The 27,963-nt window shown below is 44.6% G+C and overlaps 1 protein-coding gene across 6 annotated transcripts; it reads right to left on the bottom strand.

Moving 5' to 3' along the window:
- Positions 1 to 11: 11 nt before the first annotated feature.
- Positions 12 to 27,963, bottom strand: LOC111961709 (histone-lysine N-methyltransferase EHMT1). Of its 6 annotated transcripts, none has more exons than XM_023984177.2 (27): positions 27,877 to 27,963; positions 17,232 to 17,319; positions 16,091 to 16,620; positions 15,752 to 15,908; positions 15,402 to 15,526; positions 15,134 to 15,295; positions 14,856 to 14,933; positions 14,517 to 14,628; positions 14,299 to 14,406; positions 12,354 to 12,493; positions 12,024 to 12,167; positions 11,530 to 11,765; positions 10,497 to 10,706; positions 10,156 to 10,238; positions 9,893 to 9,999; positions 9,495 to 9,617; positions 9,144 to 9,245; positions 8,177 to 8,281; positions 7,865 to 8,019; positions 7,530 to 7,691; positions 7,177 to 7,321; positions 6,722 to 6,799; positions 6,527 to 6,642; positions 6,176 to 6,262; positions 5,947 to 6,025; positions 5,451 to 5,626; positions 12 to 1,865 (listed from the first exon to the last, which is right to left on the bottom strand). In XM_023984177.2, the coding sequence occupies exons 1-27, from the start codon at positions 27,895 to 27,897 to the stop codon at positions 1,688 to 1,690; spliced, it is 3,807 nt and encodes a 1,268-aa protein (XP_023839945.1). In that variant the 5' UTR covers positions 27,898 to 27,963; the 3' UTR covers positions 12 to 1,687. The 6 variants fall into 6 exon arrangements, with proteins under 6 accessions (XP_023839945.1, XP_023839947.1, XP_023839943.1 ...); XM_023984179.3 differs by lacking the exon at positions 27,877 to 27,963 and adding an exon at positions 25,392 to 25,489; XM_023984175.3 differs by lacking the exon at positions 27,877 to 27,963 and adding an exon at positions 23,844 to 23,932.

Genomic DNA, 27,963 nt, shown 5'->3' on the forward strand with positions numbered 1-27,963 from the left:
TGGCAGCCATATCCATTAGTAAATTTATTGAAAAAGAAAGATACAACCAATTAGATGGATGTTTCACGGTCCAGAAATATGTAACAAAGTAAATAATTTTGTATAACCTTTTTATATTCATACCTTTGAAAATGTGCACAAGAGTCACTACTGTACTAACCACATTAAATACATAGGAATAATGTGTAGGTTTCCATCAACATGAAATGGTGTAACAAAATTGAAACAGGCTAAACTACAGTAACTACAGATACAAAACTGAAGTTAAATGTAAAAAGAAAAAAATAATTTGCTTAATTTTACAATGCAAAATCAACAAAAGGAAAATAAAATATTGCCAGCAGAATTTGCTTGCATCTCACCCCATTAACATTCAACCCCAATGCAGTCAATCCAAAATTGTGTAAAATGTATTTAAAACATAATATTCAAGGTGTCAGCCTTAAACATGCTTAAAAATCCTGCAGATAAAAATAAATTAAAATTCATCCGCTTTCATTTTGTAGGTACAGTATAGTACATAACTGTACAGCTTAGTCAACTCCCACCTCAACCCTTTTGCAATCTTGACACTCTTACAGTTGGGCAATTTGATGTCACACCATCTTTCATATACGCACATACTGTTTCCAGAAGAAAAGTATTTAATAGAAAAGGACCATTGTGTTGAAGAGGAATTCATGCCAGACCTGACGGAAAATCTGCCACTCCTTTGTGGTCAAAACAGATTGCAACTGCCTTCACTGGACAGTGTCAACTTTACTTCGCCCCTCTAAACAGAACAGTGAGATGATTGGTTAGTATTCTCATTGCCTTCAAATTTTGTACTCATGATCATTTTCAAAAGGTCTTTCCATAACCTGATTCTGCATACAATACACTTGACTAAATGTAACAGAATATAACAGATTTAAAATTAGATTTGAATATAAAGTGAATTCAAAAGTATTTGTTTTCATAATTGATATCTAGCACTGACAATTTTCCTGTAGAAATGCTCAAGGGAAGTCCAGTAAAACATACATGATTGTGACCTAAGTCCTCTGTCCCCTTTGCAATCAAACTATAGCATGAGGTAAATACATCAAATGTCTCAAATTGTGCATGAACATTTCTAATTTCTATGGTATCATGTGAGAGGGTAAGGGCACTCCTATGCTACAAATGCCTTTCGCACAGTGGAAATATTTTTCATGGATAGATATACATTGTTGCTTAGTACAAACTTAATTCAGACCAAGGGCCAGGAAACACCATTACCCAGAACTGAGCCCAAAGCCGGTATGAGAATGACAATAGGAAACAACAAAACAAGAGCCAGGCTCATAGTAGTGTTTTTTTCTTCTCATAAAAGTTGTTCATAGTGCGTCGGACACACGTCAATCAAACAGACTGGCTTCCTGTCCAATATGTCCTGCACTGAGGGCGAGTTTTAGCAGAAGTTCAGAGTTTGTGCTGGTAAGGAGGTGATGTCAGAGCTGGTTGAGACATGAAGCAGGTGGGTTTCTGTGGGGTTGATTTTAGGTCTCAGTGATGGGCTCCACAGGCCTGAAGGTGATGATTCAACTGGGGATGGAGGTGGGGCGTCTGGGGACGTACGGCCTAGGGGTGGAGGTTGCTGTTTGGGGGAATGAAGACGTATCTCCACTGGTCTGGAAGTCCTTTTTGTGGGGGTGGGAGAGGGGGCTCAGAAAGGGGTGGTGGAGGAGCTGGTGTCAGGGAGGGCGCTGGACTGCTGGTCCAGGGGCGAGCTGTCTGCCTGGCGCAGGGCGATGGTCGCTGCAGAGTGCTTGCACTTGGGAGAGCCGCACTCACAGCTAAAGTGCTTTCCCTTGATGTCCCAGAAATGGTCACCGTAGTCAAACCTGAGAGATGAGGGGTTGGAGAGAAATCTTAAATCAAGCAACCTAATCTTGATTTTAGGGGGAACACAATTATTAAAGGCCAAAAAAAACACAGAATTACAAACTTAAATATGCTTACAGGGTAATAACTTCCAAAGACTGGTAATAACTTGACCGTGTGCCAAGTAAAACATATTAAAGTGCCTTCAGAAAGTATTCACAAGGTGGGATGAAAATGGATTTAAAAGTCATTTTCTGTCAACAATATACACAAAATACTCAAATGACAAAATGGAAAACTTCAAAAAACAAATCCTATCACACCCATTAAACCCTAACTGTTTTAAAGTCACTATTGGCCTCATGGTGAAATTTCTGAGGTTACCTTCCTCTCCGGGCAACTGAGTTAGGAAAGACACCTGTATCTTTGGAGTGACTGGGTGTATTGCTACACAATCCAAAGTGTAATGAATAACTTTACCATGCTCACAGGGATATTCACAGTACCCTTCTTTGCGAGGCATTGGATAACCTCCCTGGTCTTTGTGGTTTAATCTGTGTTTGAAATTCACTGATCAACTGAGGGACTTTACAGATAATTGTATATGTGGGGTACAGAGATGAGATTGTTGAATTACTATCATTTTAAAAACCTCTTTGGGATAGACGTGCCGCTAGCGCCCCACCTCGACAACATCTGGTGAAATTGCAGAGCGCGAAATTCAAAATACAAAATTCGTAATATTAAACATTCATGAAAATACAAGTGTCTTACATTGTTTAAAAGCTTAATTTCTTGTTAATCCAGCCGCTTTGTCAGATTTCAAAAAGGCTTTACGGCGAAAGCACATCATGCGATTATCTGAGGAAAGTGCCACGCACACAAAAGCATTACATACATTTTCCAACCAAGCATCACGAAAGTCAGAAATAGCGATAAAATAAATCACTTACCTTTGAAGATCTTCCTCTGGTTGCAATCACAAGGGTCCCAGCTACATAACAAATGATCCTTTTGTTCGATAAAGTCCTTTATATCCCAAAAAAGTAAGTTTAGTTGGCACGCTTGACTCAGTAATCCACCGGTTTCCCTCGTTCAAAATGCATACAAATGAATCCCGAAAGTTACCAATAAACTTTGTCCAAACAAGTCAAACAACGTTTCTAACCAATCCTCAGGTACCCTAATATGTAAATAAACAATAAAAGTTAAGACGGAGAATAGTATGTTCATTACCGGAGATAAATAACGAAGTGTGCGCCCTCACAGACACGCACCACAACACTACAGCCAAAATGGGAGCCACTTAGGAAAAACTACAAATTCTAGCTCATTTTTTTGAAAAAGCCTGAAACTCTTTCTAAAGACTGTTGACATCTACTGGAAGCCCCAGGAACTGCAACCTGGGAGGTATTCCATTCATATTCCCATAGACAGCCATTATAATGAGTGGTGAACTCAAAAAAAAATCCCGGATGGATTCTCGTTCCTTTCGCCTGCTATATCAGTTATGTTATACTCAGACATTATTTTAACAGTTTTGGAAACTTTAGAGTGTTTTCTATCCAATACTACCAATTATATGTATATCCCAGCTTCTGTGCCTGAGTAACAAGCAGTTTACATTGGGCACCTCTGTTCAGGAGTAAAAATGTGCTTACTTAGGCTTGTTATAACAAAGGGGTTGAATACTTATTGACTCAAGAGATTTCAGCCTTTCATTTATGAATTTGTACAAATTTCAAAAAACAAATACACTGACATTATGGGGTATTGTGTGTAAGCCAGTGACACAAAATCTCTATTTAATACATTTTAAATTCAGGCTGTAACAACAAAACGTGGAAAAAGTGAAAGGATGGGAATACTCCTTCCTTTTTCCACTTTGTTACGTTACTCAAATTGATTAAATACAACATTTCTCAATCTACACACAATATCCCATAATGAAAGCCAAAACATTTTTATTTTTTTACATGTGCACATTTATAAAAAAACAAAAAAAAACAGAAATACCATATTTACATAAGTATTCAGACCCTTTGCTATGAGACTCGAAATTGAGCTCAGGTGTATCCTGTTTCTATTGATCATCCTTGAGATATTTCTACAACTTGATTGGAGTCCACCTGTGGAAAATCCAATTGATTGGACATGTTTTGGAAAGGGCCCACACTTGTCTATATAAAGGTCCCACAGTTGACAGTGCATGTCAGAACAAAAACCAAGCCACAAGGTTGAAGGAATTGTCCATAGAGCTTCGAGACAAGATTGTGTCGAGGCACAGATCTGGGGAAGGGTACCAAAACATTTCTGCAGCATTGAAAGTCCAAGAACACAGTGGCCTCCTCCATTCTTAAATGGAAGAAGTTTTGAACCCAGCCAAACTGAGCAATTAGGGGAGAAGGGCCGTGGTCAGGGAGGTGACCAAGAGCCCGATGGTCACTGCCAAAGCTCCTCTGTGGAGATGGGAGAACCTTCCAGAAGGACAACCATCTCTGCAGCAATCCACCAATCAAACCTTTATGGTAGAGTGGCCAGACGGAAGCCACTCCTCAGTAAAAGGCTCCCGAGTGGCATCTCAGTGCTAGAGGCGTCACTACAGACCCTGGTTCGATTCCATGCTGTATCACAACGGCCGTGATTGGGAGTCCCATAGGGCGGCACACAATTGGCCCAGCATCATCAGGGTTAGGGTTTGGCCGGGGTAGGCTGTCATTGTAAATAAGAATTTGTTCTTAATTGACTTGCCTAGTTAAATAAAAGGTTACAAAAAAAACAATAGGCACATGTCAGCCCGGTTGGAGTTTGCCAAAAGGCACCTAAAGGACTCAGACCATGAGAAACAAATTCTCTGGTCTGATGAAACCAAGATTGAACTCTTTGGCCTGAATACCAAGCGTCAGGTCTGGAGGAAACCTGTGACCATCCCTATAGTGAAGCATGGGTGCGGCAGCATCATACTGTGGGGATGTTTTTCAGTGACAGGGAGACTAGTCAGGATCGAGGGAAAAATTAACGGAGCAAAGTACAGAGAGATCCTTGATGAAAACCTGCTCCAGAGCGCTCCGAACCTCAGACTTGGGCGAAGGTTCACCTTCCAACAGGACAACGAACCTAAGCACAGTCAAGACAATGTAGGAGGTGCTTCGGGACAAGTCTCTGAATATCCCTGAATAGCCCAGCCAGATGCCGGACTTGAACCCGGCCGAACATCTCTGGAGAGACGTGAAAATAGCTGTGCAGCGACGCTCCCCATCCAACCTTGAGGGGATCTGCAGAGAAGAAATGGGAGAAACTCCCCAAATACAGGTGTGCCAAGCTTGTAGCGTCACACCCAAGAAGACTCAAGGCTGTAATCGCTCCCAAAGTACTGAGTAAAGTGTCTGAATACTTATGTAAATGGAATGTTTTTTTATTTGGAATATATTTGCAAAATCTTCTAAAAACCTGTTTTTGCTTTGTCATTATTGGGTATGGTGTGTAGATTGATGAGGGGGGAAAAAACGATTTAATCAATTTTAGAATAAGGCTGTTATGTAACAAAATATGGAAAAAGTCAAGGGGTCTGAATACTTTCCGAATGCATTGTATATGACCCTTACCCTAGCTCTTCCCCAGCCTTGATGGTCTCGCAGGCGAAGAAGGCGATATGGGGGAAGCGCAGGTCCTGGTGTGCCGTGAACACCCGGCAGGAGAATAGGTTCGGCTCGCACATGTGGTTGATGAACCGGCTGATGTTGCCATAGAAACGGGCATCTATGCAGTATGTGTCACCCACCTGCGACCAAAGAACACACATAAATGGATGATAATGAATAAAGCAGGATCTGCATAATCTGCAGTGGTAGAGATATCAAACAGAATAACAAAGTAAGACAATTATCAGAAGAATTGAGTGTTTTAGAAACCCCACAAGGATAGGCCTCAAGAGACAGGAATAAAAATGCATTTTTGATCACTGGGTAACAGATTGAAACCTTCAATTACAGTAGCCCAAGTTGAGATAACTAGTTACATTTAGGATTTGTCCTAAGGCGCCTGCAAAGCTTTGGGATTTAGGTTTCATAAGGTGATGAGAATAGTAGCACTGATCCCTACCTTGCTATCCAGGTTGAAAAGGTAGGAGTCGTTTTCCCTGACATCTGCCTCTGCATCAGAGATGATCTCCCCTACGTACCTGTGGACAAGAAGTGGGGTCCGGACCCAGCAACACCACAAATATCAATGCAGCACAACACACAGATGACATCGCATGGGAAATCATTAAGAATTTGCAGCAAAATAAAGCTGAACTATGCATTGTGAAAGGGGTACGTCTGGGACTCACTCGCACACAAAGGTACCCTGAGGAATTTCCTGCAGTGTCCGGACCCCCCAGCCCATCTGACTGGTCCGGAACAGCTGGAGCCGGACCCTGAGAAAAACTAACTTTTTCAGCATTGATGTTCTTACACTCATCTCCCAAACATTATCCTCACATGGATTTGGGAAGTCAAATCCATGAAAACTTTCCCATGAAGGACTGCTGATTGACTGTCATTGAAATACATTTTTCTGATTTAGATGTTCTTATCAATAGGGTTGACAAGTGTTGGCTTGGTTTCATAAATATGGTAGCATGTATAGACAGGAAATTTGGCCGTCAGTGTGGCCATGTGAGGCGGTCTTGGTACGGTACCTCAGTCCGTTCTGCACCACACGGTTCTTACAGGTTCTCCAGCAGGAGCAGGCGTGGTTACACTCGAAGATAAGGGGCGGTTCCTCACGATAGAACTCGGGGAGCAGACGACCATTCTGAGAACGGTCACGGAACAGACATGACGATCATGCAAGATCATCACTTTGTCAACAATAGTGAAGTACTCGGCCTTACCTTGTCATACCAACAGCGTAGGCTGAGCTGGCCACACATGCAGCTGCTTGAGGAGCAGTTGTCTTTACACACACAGTACTGTGGACAGCAGGGATGAAAAGAGATGGTCATTTAATCTTTCATGACATGCTGTCCTAGGGGTGGGCAATAAGAATTGTCTTGAGGGCCACATTGGGATTTCAAAATTCAGCAGTAGGCCGCAAATATTTCTTCAGACAGATTTGTTTGTCAAAAGCAATTTGCGGGCCAGAAAAAAAAAAGACTGTCATTTAAAAGTATAGGTTCCTTACAATTTTGACATACTTAATCTAGTTTTAGACAGTCATTTTTTTGGGGGCCATTTACTTTGTTTACCCAAACCTCCCACGGGACATATTGAATGGGTATGTTGCCCACCCCTGTGCTAGCCTGTAAGCATGATCAACTATGATGGTCTATCCAGCAACATTACCCACCTGTAAGTGTGTGATGTTCTTGTCTATGTTCATGGGGGAGGTGACACAGTTGTCTGGCACGTATTTATAGTTGTCCGGACAGGGCTCACTATCCACCGAGTTGACACAGGGGACTGGAACTCTCTCATACCCCTGGGCTATGTCTCTGTAGTGTGGAGGGAGATGGAGGCTCAGGTCCCAGTGGACTCAGTGTTAGACTATCAATGCATTATTATCAAATCATCAAAACAAAGAAGTAGCCACAAGTGAAAGAGAGATAAAAAGGAGAAGGGCACCATGCATTACCGACGATAGAAAAATGATGTCTAAGAGCGTAATGCAGGAGATTATTGAGAGAGAACAAGGGATTCTACCTGTTGAGGACCTTCTCCCCCTGGGTGCTGCTCCTGGCCTCCCTAATCTTCCTGTTTGTTTGAAGGGTGAGCCACACCCTGGAGCTGCGGCTGCAGCAGTCCGGCGGGGTCTCCCCCTCACGGTTCTTCAAGTTCACATCCACCCCACGAGACAGCAAGAGTCTGAGGGACCACAGACTTCAACACATCACTTAAGTGTACTAGATGGAATAGTCCTGATGTGGCTACAGCCTTTGTTATAATAATGGAGGCTACAGCCATACCAGTGCTGTAGATGGAGATTATATTACTTATTGCTGACTCACCAGAGCCATTTCCCCTCAACCTTTACTCACGTGACACATTCAAGCCTGTTCTCCCGCGCGGCGATGTGCAGAGGGGAGTCTCCATGGATGTTGACAGCGTGGAGATCACACTTGGCCTCTAGGAGGAGCTCAGCAATCTCCACACTGCCAGAGAATGCAGCCCAGTGGAGACAGATGTTCTCCTCCTTCAAAACGACAACAGCAAATTCACAACAGTCAGACAAAACAAAGCCATAGACATAACAGTCAGACATAAGTTAGACAACAGTCAGACACAAAGCCATTGAAACAATTTGGCTAGGGGGAGATCATGAGGACCTTCAGTTGCACATGGTTACTGACCTTGTCCCTGATGTTGATGTCAGCCCCTTTATTGAGAAGCAGCTTCACCTGGTTTAGGTGCTTATACTCCGTTGCCCAGATCATGGCCGTCCAACCGCCATCGTCCTAGAGTAGCAACATCATAGCTTTAAGAATGGGCCCCTACAGTACAGGACTGTTTTAAATGTCCTGGATATAACGGTGAGGAAGTTCACTAACCTTCTCCAAGAGATTGTATTATAAGGGTGAGGATGTATTTCTATTCAAGAGCTCAGAGACCAATCTTAGGTGGCAAGGTTACCACCACAAGGACAAAGAATGCAATGACCTGCCATAATCTCTCAATACCTGCAGCAAGGTCCATCACTTCAAATACCACACCGTGGTTCTAAACTGTGCAGTCCCACAGGCATATGGCGTCAGATGGCCTTTGATGGTGGCATACAAAGGACAAAAGATATCTCCTTTTGAAATGCTAAAGCATCCCTGCCACACATCATTGATATGAGATACATTTTTAGAGGCAAAGAGAAACAACCGTTTTAGAGAGATGGCCAGAATAGAGGTCAAAGGCCACTTACTCGGCAGTGTATAGCTTTACACAAACAAATAGGTTATCACACAGCAGGGGAGATGCAATCCTAGCTAATGCATGCTGGGAAAGAACTGATAATTCCGTAGCGGCTGCAATGTAAGAGAAAACCATTAGGGACCCATGTCGAGTGGATGGGGGCAGCACACCCACCGGGAGGAGAATCAGACCTCTACAGAAAGGCCACTAGTGAGAGGATGACACACAGGCCAGAGGAAAATAGAACTGGATCAACATGAAAGCATTCTTGGTTCTGGTTGACTTCAGTAGTACAACCAACATGTGCCATCCTAAGCCATAACCTTCTTGAGGGACTAAACTTGATTGCGCAGAATTACAGTTATGCTCAAATAACTTGGATTTCACTGGTTTATGACTGAAAAGGACAGAACTCACCTGACAGTTGATGTCTATGAGTCCTGTGGAGAGGAGATGCTCCACGATGTTGTAATGGCCAATCTTAGCAGCTAGGTGGAGACACGTGAACCCCTCCACATCCTGGAGAACAGAGGGCAGTCAACACACATTGGTCCTGTCATAAGATTTGCACTGTAATACAATGCAACAACTAACCAACAGCGCTTGCATGCTATCAAAATACCCTTACCTAGGCCTAAAACAAGAGTGGCACTTCAATACAGCAGCATTAAATCCACTATGCCCATGGAGCTATACATCAATAAAACATCTTTGGAGGATGATGTGGAAGTGATATAGTGGTGGAAAGGGGGGGGTTGGTTGACCCACCTTGTGGCTGGCGATGGCTCCTGCACTCAGTAGGTAGCGGACTGTCTCCAGGTGGTTGTTCTCACAGGCCTCCATCAGGGGTGTGCGCTGGTCCTCATCACAGATGTCCAGGTTAGCACCAGACTGGTAGGTAGGGAGGGACATCAAAACTGGATCAATCTACTCATCAATACTATGGACATGTCTTTATACAATCTCAAAATATGAAAATATTGCCTGATCAAAATGAACATGAGTCCATTAAAAGATGTCAATCCATGTTCAACATGATAAGCTGGTGAGTCACAAGACAGATACCAGTGAACACATTCTGAAAATCTCTATTCTGCATGTCCAAGTAATGCATTGTCTACCCCATCACTCATCCACTGCCAGGGGAAACCATAGCCAACCATCACCTGAACCAGCAGGTGACAGATCTCCTGGTGGCCTGCCTCTGCTGCTACATGGAGGGGGGTGCGTCTGCTCTGGCTCTCCATCTTAAAGTTAGGGTCCATCCCATCCACTAGTGGACAGAGATGCAGAAAGATACTTTTTTTAATCACAAAATCCCAACCACAGAACCAGTTATAAAGAGTGAATGGCCGGATAATGACTTTTGTTAATTGATTAATAAAAACATGCTGGCCCATTGAGGTTTTACTGAAGGCATCTCCCTCACCCAGCATGAGAAGGACCTTCTGTAGCTCGCCCTGTTTGGCAGAGATGAACAGCTGCTTGGGGTGAAACCGCAGCTTCTTGGGTCTGATGCACAACACAAACAGGACACATGGAGAAAGTCAGTCAAAAGGAATACACACACCCTCACAATAACAGGAAAATCTTGATAGAAAACTATAATTGAACGTGCATAAACATGAGCAAAGCACACAAGAACGTCAAAGGAATGTACTGTACAATGCACTTTTCACAACACTAACAACAATCTGAAACAATTTAGCCTAACGAGTGCATAGTAGAGCAGCATTCTTCTCTCAACCCTGAGTCTTGGTAGTGTCTTACTTCTCTGTGTCCAATGCCAGCAGGATGCTCTCCAAGGTCTCTTTAGGGGTGGTGCCCACTCCTATGCCCATCCCAATCCCCACCGCAGGAGGCAGTACTCCGGTTCTGGAGCCCCCAGGGAAGGAGGTGTCCAGTGTGTGCCCAGGGGGGATGGAGAGAGAGCTGTCTGCTCGGCCACTTATATCACCTCCCACAGAGAAACAGGATAGACTGAAACGCACACAGAATGCCTGACTACTACAACAGAAGAGTGATACGGTTCAAAGTACCAGTGACCTCTTCCCAGACTGAAAGGGAGATATAATAGGAAACCAACCCCCCCTTTCCACCACTATATCACTTCCACATCATCCTCCAAAGATGTTTTATTGATGTATAGCTCCATGGGCGTAGTGGATTTAATGCTGCTGTATTGAAGTGCCACTCTTATTTTAGGCCTAGGTAAGGGTATTTTGATAGCATGCAAGCTTTCTTGGGCCACAACAACCCAGAACAGCTTCAATGGACCTTGGCATATATTCTACAAGTGTCTGGAACTCTATTGGAGGGATGCGACACCATTCTTCCACAAGAAATTCCATAATTTGGTGTTTTGTTAAAGGTGGTGGAAACCGCTGTCTCAGGTATTGCTCCAGAACCTCCCTTAATTGTTCATTTGGGTTGAGATCTGGTGACAGACGGCCATGGCATACGGGTTACATCGTTTTCATGCTCATCAAACCATTCACGATCACTCATGCCATGTGGGTGGGGGCATTGTCATCCTATGGGGGCATAGCCATGGTAGCCAAAATAATGGCCTGCCCAGCATTTTTATACATGACTAAGCATGATGGCATGTTAATTGCTTAATTAACTCGGGAACCACACTTGTGTGAAAGCACCTGCTTTCAATACACTGTATCCCTCATTCACTCAAGTGGTTCCTTTATTTTGACAGTTACCTGTATGTATTTACAAAAATGCTATAGGCTGCAATGGATGCGCGCCCCCCCCCCCCAACTCATTACTCCCAACAGTCCTGTGAACCTACCCGCCAGTGGTGGTGTCTGCCCTGCCCTCTGTAGCCCCGGGGGTGGCAGGGCCGTGTGCAGCATGTGTGGCGGGCATGGTGGAGGTGGTGTCGGCCTTGGCAATGGTGACCTCCTTGGCTTTGCTGGCCTCCTCTCCACAGTGTGGACAGAAGGTTTGGCCCTTCAGCACCGAGGCACAGGCCCGGTGGAAACGGTGGGAGATGTTGACATCCAGTTGGCACTCCATGAAGGTCCCCTACAACCCAAACACAGCTATGTCAGTTTGACTACAGCTGGAAAAAATTAAGCCGATCAATAGTTCAGTGGTTTCCATAGGGCCAGAGGTTTTTCCAAAGCACAGGACATGACCAGGAAAAAATATTGGTGCCCTAACAAGAACCATCACTATAACTAGGACCCAGAGCTTTTACTGGCTTACTACAAGACACTTTCTACTAACTCAGAATTAGATGGCGTTTTCCCATTCCCACCCCAGGGAGGTTCCAGTACTTACAGCCCTGCAGAAGAAGCCACAGCCGGGGCAGCACTGGTGCTTGACCATGCCGGCCCGGTGGTCCTCACACAGCACCAGCAGCTGCACCGAGTTCGAAGGACGCATCATCTCATGCTTTAGAACCGCACTCTGACATCTGCTTAGCTGTGGGGAGAAGGAAAGAGATTTGAGTGAGAAACAAAGGCTGCATCCCAATTTTCCAGCATTTTCCCAGTGTAGAAAATAATGGAGAATCAGGAGGCAGCCAAAGATATAGGGAGAGAATGTGATAAGTGAACATAAGGAATGGAATAAGTATAAAAATAGGATGAGGCCAAGCGTCAGGCTCACCTGTCGGTCAACGCTCTCTGTGGCCATGCATTTCCTGTCGGCCAGGGTGAGGATCTCCCGGCTCTTGGGTGTCTCCATGCGACAGCTGCAGAGGGGTAGCTCATGCACCATGTCTTCCTCCACACCCCCAGAAACTCCTGCTAAGAGGACCATCAACTCAGCTCAGCTCATCCAACAGATGCCAATGTGACCCTTCCTAAACACAGGTTTACTGCTCTTTCCAAGAGTTTAGAGATTCATTTGTAAAGACACAAATATACTGTAAAGAGCTAAAGTCAGCAAAAAAAGAAACGTCCCCTTTTCAGGACCCTGTCTTTCAAAGATAATTCGTAAAAATCCAAATAATTTCACAGATCTTCATTGTAAAGGGTTTAAACACTGTTTCCCATGCTTGTTCAATGAACCATAAACAATTAATGAACATGCACCTGTGAAACGGTCGTTAAGACACTAACAGCTTACAGACGGTAGGCAATTAAGGTCACAGTTCTGAAAACTTAGGACACTAAAGAGGCCTTTCTACTGACTCTGAAAAACACCACAAGAAAGATGCCCAGGGACCCTGCTCATCTGCATGAACATGCCTTAGGCATGTTGCAAGGAGAAATGAGGACTGCAGATGTGGCCAGGGCAATACATTGCAATGTCCGTACTGTGAGACGCCTAAGACAGCGCTACAGGGAGACAGGACGAACGGCTGATCGTCCTTGCAGTGGCAGACCACGTGTAACACCACCTGCACATCCGAACAGCACAGGTACAGGATGGCAACAACAATTGCCCAAGTTACACCAGGAAGGCACAATCCCTCCATCAGTGCTCAGACTGTCCGCAATAGGCTGAGAGAGCCTGGACTGAGGGCTTGTAGGCCTGTTGTCTGGTGAGGACCAGCCTTACATCACTGGCAACAACGTCGCCTATGGGCACAAACCCACCGTCGCTGGACCAGACAGGACTGGCAAAAAGTGCTCTTCACTGACGAGTCAAGGTTGTGTCTCACCAGGGGTGATGGTCGGATTGGCGTTTATCGTCGAAGGAATGAGCGTTACACAGAGGCCTGTACTCTGGAGCGGGATCGATTTGGAGGTGGAGGGTCCGTCATGGTCTGGGGCGGTGTGTCACAGCATCATCGGACTGAGCTTGTTGTCTTTGCAGGCAATCTCAAGGCTGTGCGTGACAGGGAAGACATCCTCCTCCCTCATGTGGTATGACAATGCCACCAGCCATACTGCTCGTTCTGTGCGTGACTTCCTTCAAGACAGGAATGTCCGTGTTCTGCCATGGCCAGCGAAGAGCCCGGATCTCATTCCCATTGAGCATGTCTGGGACCTGTTGGATCGGATGGTGAGGGCTAGGGCCATTCCCCACAGAAATGTCCGGGAACTTGCAGGTGCCTTGGTGGAAGAGTGGGGTAACATCTCACAGCAAGAACTGGCAAATCTGGTGCAGTCCATGAGGAGGAGATGCACTGCAGTACTTAATGCAGCTGGTGGCCACACCAGATAGTGACTGTTACTTTTGATTTTGACCCCCCCTTTGTTCAGGGACACATTATTCAATTTCTGTTAGTCACATGTCTGTGGAACTTGTGATGTCTAAGTTGTTGAATCTTTTAATGTTCATACAAATATTTACACATGTTAAGATTGCTGAAAATAAACGCAGTTGACAGTGAGAGGACGTTTATTTTTTTGCTGAGTTTACAATAGTGGTACAGTTCTAGACTACTATCTCGTCAAATATTTTGTATTTCTATGACAGACATCACCAGCAGGGGGGGCTCAGTGCTGCTCTGATGAGTCATCTGGCCCAGTGAGGGAGGACAGAGGCCTTGTCCCTTAACATAAATAGAAAGTATCTTACCAACAGGCAGTTCAGTTCCAAACTACACCACTACCTACTTCTCTTACTCCCCCATCACCAACTCCTATAAGGCCTCACTCACCTGTGTGCTGTGGGGAGAGCAGCATTTCCTTGGCTTTAAGGTTGAGTGAGTGGAGGGGAACCTCTGTGTAGTCCTTACTGAGGCCTGCCTGGCCCTGGGGCCCTGTGCCTGAAAGGGGAGGGAGAGTTAGCTAGCACAGGGAGCAGAAAGTCAGGGGTATAAGATATCTCCATGTCTTTATTATAGTCCTCATAAGGCAGAAAGATGGGTTTCTGTACAAGGGAGTCCCTCAGTCTTGGGCTTCCTTTTCCTTTTCCTGGATGGCCGGAGCCAGAAGTAGTCTCCCTTTGATTTATTTTTCAACCTCTTCTTCACGCTGGATTCCGAGCTCTGTGTGAAAGCAGATCAATTGAGATATGTAAAGTTCTATTCTCTCCCATGACCATCAATATACTCCTCACTCTGATGGTGAAACAGATGATGGTGGAACAGACAGAAAATGACTGTGCATTGATAATGTTTGGGTTCAGAAAAACACTCCTTCATGCCATTGGATGATGGTCTAATCAGCGGACTCAAAGGTGGTTAAATTGTTGTCAATGATTGTGTGATCTTACCAAGTCTGACTCATTCCCCTCTTCTTCCCCTTCCTCCTCAGCTGATTCCTCAGAGTCTGGCTCCTCTCCCAGCTCCCCCTGAACAGACAAGTATCACAACACACAATGTCAAAGAGGTTTGGCCATTTGGAAAGGGGGGTTGGGGATTTAATGGTCTACATCATTTATGATTCTATACCTGTGATACCTATGAATGTAATAGGAGCATCATTTTATCAAAGTTATCAGCTGGGGTCCAGGTAAAGCAAACTAAGGTAATGAAGTCAATAGGTTCCAACCTGAAGGGCAGGGCCTGATGTTTGACTCTTCTCCAGGGCTGTGGGGACACCCTCCTCTCCACCCTGCTCCACCTCTTCCTCCCACTCCTCTCCATCCTCCCACCCTTCCTCCTCTGACTCGTTCTCCACCCTTTCCCCGTTCACGTGTGATACCTCTTTAGACTACGAGGAGGAGCAGAGTAATATTACAACATGACACTTATAGCTAAGTCTCCTAATTACAATATATTTATTCTAAAACAGTTAAGATAGTCTACGGAAGTGAGACCTGTGCACTTTGAGTTGATTGAAGTTGACTAAACATCTGCAGCACCGTCCCCTGCCTCAGCACTTTCGTTTTCTTCCTGGGGACCAGACTGTATGTTCCCATCTTCCGTTTCTTCTTCCTCGATGCTGGAAGAGAGCGTTCAATTGAGCTCAAGGAGCCATGAACCTCTTACAGAAGCTCTCATTCATACTCCTCTGGCTTTTGCAGCCTTGAAACAAGTAAATAGCCTTCAGTAAGCAAAGTCCTGCCATTATATAACTGCATTTCCATTGTTGTGTGTGGACTGTGATGATTATTTGGCTTATACCCCTGTCCCTCCCCTTTCCAGGGCCCAGTGCGGTCTGTCTGACCTGTCTGGGACTTGGCCGTTGCTGCAGCCGGCACGTCGCTTTGGCTCGGAGGTAACTGGTTCTGGGAGGGGGACGTCTGCTGGGACTTCTCCTCCTCCGGTCCATTCTGACTCTCCTCGTCTGCACCGTTTGGTTCTGTTAATTTCCTGTTTAGAAGCTATGGGGGATAAAAAAAACAGCAGTGAATCAAGTGGTGGCTATGCTCGATATTTTTGTTGCGCTTCACTCACCAGTTGCAGAACCAATAAAACATGCAACCACTGTACAATGTGGACTATGTCTCATTCAAAGACGAAAACAATTAATGGACTACCTCTTTACTAGGCAAAAGTTAGTTACCTTTAGTGTCTGGTTGGATGCTGGCATGGACATGGTTTTGCGTGCTCGGTGTATGGCGATGGACTCCGGGGAGGGGGCGGGGGAGACGCTAGCGGACGTGCCGTTTTTAGTCTCTGCATCTGAAGTCCCCTGTCCCGACGGGGACCCGGCATGCTGGATGTCAGTCCTTATTGCGCCCAGACTGTGGCCGCACCCGGCTGCCAAAGACGGGAAAGTTTTGGCGGCGTGTCCAATCATGGTGGTGCCTGAGGGCAACCAGCTAGTCCTGTGTGGGGCAGCCGTCGAGCCCGTCGAAGACCCCCCCTCCTGCTGCTGCTTGCTGAGGATGTATCCGTTACTACCGGTGGTGGAGCCGTGAGGCAGGTCCGTCTCCCTCATCCCATTCTCTGACCCATTGGCCTGGGAGACCAGGGGGGTGGGGTTCTTGTGTCTGTTCCCCAACTCTGCACTCTCATAGGTCCCATTTAGCTCCGCCTCTGCTCTGGGACTGGACCGCAGTCTGGCAGCTACGTCCTCGTCTCTCGATGCATCTATAATAGTAGATATCAGTCATTCTCACAGTATGGCCTTATGTTAGTTCAAGAGAGGACATACAGGTAACTGCCAAAATAATGAAAACACTTAAGTGAATGAGGGATACAATGTGTATTGAAAGCAGGTGCTTAGGTGTGGTTCCTGACTTCATTCAGTAATTCAAATCACATCATGCTTAGGGTCATGTATAACATTGCTGGACATTCCATTATTTTGGCTACCATGGCTATGCCCCCATAGGTTGACAATGCCCCCACCCACAGGTCATGAGTGATCACTGATTGGTTAAATGAGGATGAAAACCATATGCCATGGCCGTCTCAGTCACCAGATCAACCCAACTGAACACATGGGAGATTCCAGAGCAGCGCCTGAGAATGTTTTCCACCACCATCAACAAAAAAATGAAGTATGGAATTTCTCGAGGAAGAACGGTGTTGCATCCCTCCAATAGAGTTCCAGACACTTGTAGAATCTATGCCCAGGTGCATTGAAGCTGTTCTGACTTGTGGTGGCCCTATTAAGACACTTTATGTAGGTGCTTCCTTTATTTTGGCAGAGTACTCCTTGCCATGTTTAGCTGTGATGACTTTAAAGATGAACTCACCTCCCTCCTCCACTCGGTCCCCAGGTGACTCCATCCCATCCTCCATGGACTCCCCTTTAACCACTCTGCCTTTGGCCAGACCTGTGGGCTGACAGCACACATATACACTTAACTCCATACACAGCGTCAAGAACACAACTATGGTCAGAGAACGTCCTATACAGCAGCATGCTGGAAAATAAGCAGCCCTGCTATACACTAACAGAGCCCAACTGTTTCCATATACAAAAGTTACAGACTAACATAATGCACTCATTAACCTAACCTAAGTAGCCAGTCGTTTACAATTTCACCAGATTTTTTTTTACTTAGGCTACACATTTCAAAGAACACGGTAGGTTGAAGGATTATTGGAAGCGTATGATCCCCATGGCTGAAATAGCATACAGCAGTAGGAACTGAATCAAACAGTGTCTCCACCTCCAGAGAGCTGCATTCTGAAAAGCTTTACCTACAATGTCTCAAACCTTCAGAAGAGGAATCTCATGCTCAAACAACTGTTAGAGACCTAAGACACCCAAAGACAATGTGATTGGGAAGGTTAGCACCAGGACCTCATCAACTATGATGGTAAAGACCTATTCAGGGAAAATAAACAATCCATCGTCTGTTCTTGTTTGCCTTGCCTCATTCTGTCTCGTTTCACTGATGTACCTGGTCTCTCTTTCACTACAAGGTAATGCAATCTTCCAGCAGCACCAGAAAACAGCAATGGAAGGAAATTCACCATCTTCCCCTCCCCAGTGACAACCCAGGCCGGCCCCCAGACGGCATTGGCCGTGGAGCATTTATGGTGATAGGGCCTCTGCAGAAGTCAGGGCATTCTTGCGCTTCATGGAGCAGCACAGAACTGTTGTGAAGGAAGTGAGTTTGTGTTTATACAGGACCTCCCGCCCTCACCTACCGTCAACCAATCATGTCGATGCGGAGCTATAAGGAGCCCTCCGCATTGTTACAGAATATGAGAGGCGCACAGTGATGCGCTAGAGAGCGCATTTGTCTCTGCATGCTTCCGGAGGCTCTGCAATTGCGTCACACCATCCATATGGCGCCTCCGACCACATTTTCAGATCAACCATAAATTGGCTTTAAAACCACCACAAAATGTCTACTCTTAAAGCACCCTTCTCTCAGTCTCCAGCAGGGGAGCCACTACACAGAGTCTTCTTATATTAGCTGAAGTTTGTGCTTTGGTTTTGAAGGATATAGCCTAGCCTAGCATTAGCCTTCTTCACCAGCTGTCCACGGCCACAGAACGGCCCCCACCTTTTGGCACCCAGCGATCATCAGAAGCTGACGAGGACTGGATCTATTGGATCAGTTACAGAGGCCTCTCGCTTCAATGTGTCCTCCAGGATTAGCCTGACCAATGCCTGTCAGAATAAAAAAAAGACACAGCCTAGCTGCTAGATTTGAGGGAAGAGGATTTTGCCATGAGACCCTGCTCTCGTGACCTGGATGCATCTCTAGAATCTACAGGGAGCATCACCTGACAGAACATGGTGCTAAGGCTGATAATTCACCTTAGAAAAAACATGCAATATAATCTTTAAAAGTAACCCAACCAATAGGCTAATTTCTTAAGTCTGAGCAAAGGGATATGTGAATTGCGTATGACCACTGACACTGCAGTGGACAAAGACACAGGTGTCCTTTGCCAGGCTTTTGTAGTGATCTGTCTGTAGAGCAACACTTGTAACTCAGTGGTTCTACAGACAAATCTATTAGTATTCCGAGCATTCTCTGACTTGTATCCTCTGGGTTATGAGAGAAATGCAATGAAGAAATGCTCTTTGACTTAGATGTTTTATGAAAAATCACAACCATATAAAGGCTAAGTCTTCCAACATTAAACAGATGTACATTTAGCTTTTTCAGAAGTTACAGGGTAAATGTGGCTTACTCGTCTGAGAGACTAGCTGAGGCACCCAAAGAAGAAGGATCTCCAAGGTATTCAAGGAGTTCCAAGGTGTGTGGTTCGACACATTTATATGGGAGGAGGAAAACCCTTCATGGTATCAAGAAACCTTCTCTAACCGTGCATCTCCATGTCCTTAGTCCTCCCCCTAGTGGGTAAAAAGGGAACTTTCCCATTGGAGAGAGAAGAGAGGGGGAGGGGAGAGCCGTCTGCAGAGCTCCGCCATTTCGTAACCAGATTGTTTACTGACACAACGTGGCCAACGCTGCATTTTTCCACTAGGTGGGGGACATGGAGCCAGGATTTGCGTGGGTGGGGGGATGGGAGCTCAAAGGCAGATCCACCTATTGGTACTAATAAATAATTAGCGCACATGAGAAAAGACAGATCAGAATCTTTACAAATGTAGGCTACAAAAAAAATCCTGTACAAAAATATATAACTAAACCCAAACAAATTCTGAGATACTGTAAAAAAAAATAAAAAAAAATAGACAGGCTTTTAAAATGTTAATATCAGAGTCAGACACTGTCATTTAAAAATGACTGTGCATCTATCTGCCAAGTATTTCTTGCCTATCTATCTATCTATCTATCTAATTGCAGTGAGGTCAGTGCAGCCTATAGGCCTAGCTATCTTGGGTTGTTTCCGATGCCAGACTCCTGAATTAGGCTCGTCTAGCTAATGAAAGGTGGTGGACGATTAGAAAACATCTACTAATACAGTCCAGCATAGTAAACAACAATTAAGCCTTCTCCTATTGCAGGTGTTAGACTGCCCATGAGAGCAACACCCGAAAGGAAAGTTGGTAGCATGAACAAACAGTGAGGAGTTTGGATTTACACCAAACTGAAAAATCAACTATTGTTACAAAGCCATTTTGAGTGTAAAATGCAGACACCATCACACTGGATAGTGAACATGGTGCGGGACAGCACTGAGGCTAGGCTATTATAAAGACCTGGGTCCCGAGGCTGACTATTGCACAGAATTATCCTGAAGTCATTCCTCTTTCTTCTGTTTCTATCCAATGTCTTTGACCATATGGGACATTTTCCCTGCAGTACCTCATTGGCCCTTTCCTGAGGCAGAGGGTAAGGCTGCAGAGGGAAAAAGAGAGGATTGAAAAGAGGATGGGTCTCAGTCCTAGAGTGCCTGCCTGGCAGGAAGGAGAACCATTCGAGATTACCAGGAAGTCCAATCTCTGCCCTGCACGCAGTCATCTCCAGCCTACTGTAGCCTGCTCCTTTCCCTTGTGTCAATGATCAAAGCACAGCTAATGAGTCCCTTTCGCACAATACGCAATCAGTCCATGGAGATTTCTCAAACAGCAGGATCGGCGAAACACCTCGGTGAGACAAAAAATACATTTTTCTAACCTCTGACCCAGGTGAACACAGTGCATTACTAACCATTTCACCATAGGGTAGTAGAGGTTTGCTTCCATATGCAATGTTGCAATCAAAGATCACACATAAGGCTGAAAAGTCCTTGATTACTGATCAAGCGCTCTGTTCAAGCCCTCTGTCATGGACTCTGAAGACTGGCTGCACCTCCCAGGGGCCAAAGAACTGCCTCCTCTGAGCAAAGACCAGACCAAGCAACCGATGACAGATTAGCAGCCTAAATGTCAATGGCTGAGACGACAAAGCCACAAAAAAATACATGGAAATACAGAGCAAGTTCAATGTGTCTCGACAGAGGACGATTCAAAAGCAACCAAGGGGAAAGTGTAGGCTAACGTCTCCTTCCCTGTGGTAAATATGCACTTGCAGCAAGCATCATACCTGCTTTCTCCTGATGGGCTCCATTGAGGAGAGTGGTTGAGAGGGACAGAGAGAGCGAGCAAGAGAGAGCGGGAGTCTCGAACGGATTATTCCTCTTTTCCTTGTCCTCCCCACTTGCACACATTAATCTTGTTGGTCATGTGACCCAGCAGCTCCCTCTGTTGGTCTCTCTCTTCAGAGGGCTTCCGCAGAGCATGCTCAGTCAGTTCAAATTTCAGTGGCTCTTTTTTTCCCGTCTCTCTCGCTCGCTACCTGTTTGCTAATGAATGCGCGCAGCCATTTCAAGAACAGCAACAAAAAATGAGGAAAGGTAGCTAGGCAAGGGGGGCCAAAGAGGAGAGCTGCATGTGAGTCAGAACCCTAAAGACCCAACATATGCTCTCCTTCACAAGGACAAAGAGCCCCAAATGTAACCAACATGGGAGCGCCTTTCAACCATCTTACTTCTGTCGAGGCATTGGTCTCCACAGAGCCTCAGGGCAGGAAAAGGAGAAGCTAACACACAATGATATCAGGCCTAACCAACTCAACAACTACTGTAATGCACCTGTGAAATAGCCTAATGATGCCCACTTCACTGTATAGTCTAGGAGAGGACAGAAAAGGCCTCTAGCTCTCACTGTTCTCTGACATGAATCAGACAAATCTCATGTTAATTCTATTGAACAAAATAATTGAGCAATGACCAGGGGCAATAACAGAAAGGATAGCTCGAAGATGAGGACAATCTCTGAAACATGACCATAACCCCCAAAAAATTACGTCAAAAGCATGGGCACTGCCGATGATCTGTTGCTACCTTCTGGCGCAATAATTTTTCCGTTTGTGTATAATTCATAACACCAAAGCTTATTCTAGAATCTACTCCAATCCCATTGATTCACACTGCTGGGTAACTGGTCCACCTCTCGAGAGGTGAAATGCATTATCCGTGCATAGTCAGGAGCTCTCCCTCTTCCTACTCTTGCTTCCTCTCCATCTCTAAAGGGTGGGAGGCATCAACACTTCCTCTCTGACTACGGAATTCATTTCTTATCCTCAGGCTGAAAACCACAGGGCAACACCACACAATACCTCCCAGAAGAACTGGGGAACCTAGCACATATATCACAATAACACAGGGTCTTCCTCTGATTTGATATGCACACTTGTTTTCCCCATCCTCTTTTTCACCTCTCCACAGTAACATCTTTTCATTTGTTGTGGTAAATGAAGACACCAGAATGAATTGTTTCCCGCCAAGCTGATGTGAAGTGGAAAGTATTTCAAGGGAGGATAATATAGAAACATCCCTTTTCTCAGAGATAGTTTGATAAGGACACTCAAGATCTGGCACACGGGCCTAGTCTTTCAGAATGTCTAATCGCTATTCTGGGATTCCCTGTTATGAGTGGAGTGGCTTGAATTTTTCCAAAAACGTTCCTAATAACAAAACTTTCTCCAGAACATGAAGATAATTAGCCTACATAGGCTGGGAACTCAACAGTGCTCAACACTTCTGCCCTCTGTGTTCATGTTGCTCTATTTTCATGGAGGTTTCAGGCTGTCAACATGGCACCACAAAGCAGAGTGAGAGTCAGCCTACTGCGCATGCTCAGTAGAAGGCATCTCAGCCATTTTGAAGCTATGAACTAGCCAAGTGGCAAGCGGTGGAATAGGATCTGATAAACTCTGGCAGTTCCTTCTCTCAAAATAGTCAATCTTTACACATCGCTGAACAAAAAAAATCTGTATCCGTTTTCAGTTGACAGGAATCAACTTGTTTTCTTCTGCCTCGATAGAGCCGACGCAGGAAGAGAGCAAGGGGAGAGAGAGAAAGAGTGCATGAATGAGAGCAAGAGCGTGATGGAGAGAAAGAGGTAGCGAGAGAGAGAACGAAAGAGCGAGAGAGAACGAAAGAGTTGTTACAGGAGCTCTAGCCAGGATAGGATCTCTGTCAGTCTACTAGCAGCAGTGTATGCTACCACACACCCACAGAAAGCAGGGGGCCCACTGCCAATGATACATTTAGTCCTTATCTCTTCTGGCTAAGGCCACTACAATGAGTAGAACCTATGCACATGCATGGCAATTGAGGCTACCAGACATCACAAGTACACTAAAATAAACTATGCTAAAAGCCTTGAAGAAAAGGACTCGACAATTACTCATCTACATTTGGACAGTTTCTACTGTACTCGTCTGCCATCACACAAGTTATCATATTTTAACACCACATCTGCAATAAAACATGGCACCATTAGTTGCAGAGGTGGGAGGATTCTCAGGATTACATGCAATGTTTTTAGGAGAGCATACAATTCAGCTAGATTTGGAAACATCAATGCTGTTCATTGGGAACAAAGTCCTTTCCCAGATCAGCCCCCATTAATTAAATCAATGAGTCAGAGTGGAACACAGGACTTCTGCTAACCTGTCCCTGCTGAGCTGAGCTCCTGGGGTGGATGTGGATTTCAGGCCTCTCTACATGGAGCGTTCAGATGATAGTCCCTCAGTCTTTACCACAGGAATGTGGCTTAGCAATAGCCACATACTAGGCTATAGGCAGCTGATCAAGTCTTGCTGGTGATCTGGTTCCCGTGATTGATACGAGAGCATTTTTGGTCTACAGGTAAAAGACATGGCCCAGTCTGTGGAACGTTGACACAATTACATCGATTAGCCTAATTAGCCAATTAAATATTCCATTCGTCCATCATGAGTTTTCGCTTAAAAACAAAGAGACAAATGAAGGATATTCAATTCCCAAACTGGTTGCAGAGAATACTTAAAAAGGACAGAAGTCAGGCAGTGATAGACAACACGATCCATGTGAGCAAGCTCCATTTGAAGATACTTGAAAATGGAGATTGTTATAATGCTGTCCTTTTTTCTTTAAGTTGAGCCCCCAGGCAACCATTGAAGTACCTGGATAAAGCAGTGAGTGTCCATTAATGGGGTAGGGAGAGGGCGAGAGTTGAGCTCCACACTCCAACATCTAGCTTCCCACACATGCAGCGTCCCAGCTCAGGTCACATGACCAACTCTCAGTAGAAAGCTCTGCCATGGCCCTTACTGGGCATGCTCAGATGGAGCCCTGCTGTTCTTCATGGAGAAGGAAGAAGAGGGAAAAAAAACATTGCAGCCATTTCGTGAAATTATATCAAGAGACAATGGGTAAACTGTCAAGGGGTCTAACATTTCAGAATGTTCATGTCTAGTCATGAAATCATACATTTTTACCCAATCAACCGGTGACACGCAATCCAAAATATTATTTTCTGTTAATAAATCACATCAACAATATTATCCAGAGGATTTAGGATTAGGATGGCCGGAAAAGTTTTTGGGGTTGAATATCAGGGTAACATCTGACCAAGCCTTTCATACTAGATCTAGCATACATTTGCACGGAGCCTCTGAAATAGCCTAAATCTTGTTCACTTACCTAAAAGAAAGATCTTCTTGGAGGTGTACCATACTGTAAGAGTAGGATATTACCTTCATTGAAACAAGGACTTTAACAATGCACATGTCTAAAAATACAAATTATACTGCCCTACGTCCATCTACCCTATTACACTACCCTACGTAGCCTAACGCAATAATCACTTTCCAGTCACAAACTTGGACCCCTCCAGGGGCCAAGAAGTTCACAATTCTTTATTTGGATAAACTATACTGAGGTAGGCCTAAAACGAAGAGTCCAGATGGGTCATTGTCGGCTGTTTTGTACAGATTAACACTAACAAGATATATCGCCCAACAACCTGAATGGTGTTGATAACTGCATTATGATCAGTTGACAGCATCTAGAATTACATTGATTAAATTGCTTGCATTGCAACACAAATTATCTGTAGAACACAGCTATACTCACTTTACATTAAATCATTGTACTGCTGCTGGGTTTATTTAATTAAAAAGTAGCCTGAACCAAAAATAGGCTTCCCCATTAAATAAGTGTTTCACCGAAAAGAGGCATTGCATATTTTCCGTTCAAGAGTAGGATCTGTGTAGATGATAAGCTGCATGCTCTATCATGACCCAAAAAACAGGAATATGAGGCTTTTTCCATCACACACAGTCTTCAATCCAAGCAAGATCGATAAGATACATCCCAAAGATCACCCTCTCCTTTTGCCACTTCAGATATCAGTGGAAGGCACTTCAGCCAACTCACACCTGAATTAGCTAAACCCACACATATCCTACCTGCACATCACAGGCTACAATAGGTTTAGGCTACATACAGTTTGTGGCCTGATTGCTAAAACAATGAGTTATCAGTTACCTGACAAATCTATAAGATAGAAGGAAATAGTGGATAACCACAACATGGGTGAATGAATATATTGAGAAATAAAGACCAATGATGTCCCCATTCGACCAAAACAGAAGACTCCCAGTATAAGGTTGCAGTAATATAGAATGTTTACACCCCACCAGCCCAGCCCACCCCACAGTGCACCATACCTTTGTCTGTCAACAACAGAGAGGCCGTGCCTTCAAGGAGCTGAGCTGACGCCATAAGAGTGGGTCGTTCCTGTGAAGCTCAATGAGGCCTAGTTGTCTGCTCTGTTCAGTACCCAGTCTATACAGCAGGAGCAGCAGAGCTCAACTCAGTGCTGAGCATGCTCACTGATGCCCAACATCTGTCAGTCAGAGAGAAAGGGAAGGCTGCAGGGAAGAACTAGCTTTCCTGGCTAACAATGAGCAAGAGGTGAAACCCTCCAGCGGTATCCCTGTTTACCCACACCACCACCAGTCTGACTTTCTTGTATAATCAATACACTTCTCTTTAGCAAATGTTTTACTTCTGTAAATAAATAATTTGTTGAATAATCACTTTAAGATTAATCTCTCGACTAATGTTTTCTAATGCTCTCATCCAAAATGCCGGCAAATGGCCGAAACAACTAGCATAGAGCCAAGTTAGGTCAGGCTCTCTCTCTTTGACAGTCTTTGCCCAAAGAGAGCTTTGTCAAACAACAAAGAAGCCTCCGGGGCCCTTCTTTTAGGGAGCCACCACCAGGGCCTTTAATGAGAATTTAAGCCTACACACTTACAATAGTAACCTTCAAAGCAAGGTAGGATAAGGCAACATGTCAGTAAACCATCAAATGTCTTTTTGATTCACAGAGAAACCAGTCTAAACAACATTGACTCCTCTGTGTTCCCTGCCAAAGCGGTCTCCATGGGCATGGCGTGTAGGATATTGTATACATATATATATATATACTGGCACGTGTAGGATATTGTATACATGAAAAAAAACGTGTTGCCTATGTGGCTCTGGACCTATAATTAATGGATTTTTGGGTGCAGAAGACAACTGAGGATTTAGAAGATTAATCCCTTTCAACAAGCCAGATGCACGTTGTCCCTCACAAAACTGACATTCAAGTTCTCAAACAGATAAAGATGGTGCAGAGGGCTGCCCCAGTCAATGGAAGGAAGCTGTCAGGTGCTGAGGGACTGTACCCGAGTGACACGTCATTCGAGCTCCCTCTGTCGGATAACAGCGGATTATGACAAAATTGCAAATGTACATGAGAGTTTGAGTAGATGTTACCCAAGTCTGTTGACATATTGATCATATTACTTTTGTACGGCCCATATGAGCTAAGCATTCGACATTGTTGGTTAATAAGTCAACACAGGGTGGTGGAAAGTGCTTGCAAGCTAGCTATCTACAATAATCACGTCTGGCTAAGTTACACTGTAGCTATCTAACAAATCCCCATGCTTCCCTGTGCATACAAGCTTTGCTATTCTGAAACGTTAGCGATTCTTTTTAAAAAGTCACCAGATTACTATCTTGTGTTATATTGATCTCAAAATGTTTCGTTACTAACCCCCACAGTTAGCTAGCAAGTAGGAGTTCCACGCTAGATGGCTAGCTATATTCTACATGTTCAATATAGAACTTTTGATGTCTCGTACAGCTAACACCAGCAACACTACTGGAAGTTTGATTTGAGAGGAAACTTGGCTTTATTCGATGCTATTAGTTACAGAATAAACTGTCCAGAATAATGTCGCTTGCTACCTACCAAACAGACGTGAAAAACAATTCCGTAGCTAAGTTATATAAATGATAGTTAACTACATCTTTGGCCGAAAGCCTTGCTTGGACCCAATATACTGATGACTTGTACACATCCTACATAACTACTACAGTACTGTACACATTTTATACTCATACTGTCTATACACAACATAATATACATAGCTATACATTTATTTTCCGAACTCTGACATGGCTCGTTCTGATATTTCTTAGTTCCTTTATAATTGTTAGGTTGGGTATTACTGCAGTTGGAGGTAAGAACATAAGCATTTCGCTGCACCTGCGATAACAGCTCCAAAATGGGTACGTGACCAATCAAAATTGATATATAGTTATCCCCAGCCATGGCTACTCATGTTCGCTAACATTAAATCTAACGTTAGCTAGCTTACTAAGCGAATCAGCTGCCTAGCAGGTCCTAGCATGTGGGCCAGTGGAGAAACAGACTGATCTTGCAATAGCATATGCAAAAAATTAAGTTGTAATACATTGCAAGAGTTAAACTAATTACAATAACGTAATGTACGTGTTTTGCACAGGCAAGCCAGACGTGAAGAGACGGATAGTAATAAAGCCCTGACAATTGTATGACTGATACCACAACGACAGCGCTGAATACATCAACTTGCACAATTCAGATTCAAGGGCCGCGCATCCTCCCAACGACACAAGCGCATTCAATCGCCATACCAACACAAAAGCTCAGGATAGAGCCGGGCGGGCAGTTTGAAATTGACTGCAAGCATAGGTCTCACTACAGTTACCCAAGTTTCGCTTTCTTTCCCTAAAACGATTACATTTGTTGCTACGGGCAAGCCCACATATTCATACAAAACCCCCCCACATCTGATGGAAATCAATCTTGATGTAAATGTGTCTCTCGCTTACCTCGGCTTGCACGGAAGCCATGGCTCTTTTTGCCTAAACAGTCTCCTCCCACTTTACTCTTTACGTCATCACATTCGTTTCCCTGAC

This window comes from Salvelinus sp. IW2-2015, linkage group LG4q.1:29 (genome assembly GCF_002910315.2).
Source record: "Salvelinus sp. IW2-2015 linkage group LG4q.1:29, ASM291031v2, whole genome shotgun sequence".
Classification (NCBI taxonomy): domain Eukaryota; kingdom Metazoa; phylum Chordata; class Actinopteri; order Salmoniformes; family Salmonidae; genus Salvelinus; species Salvelinus sp. IW2-2015.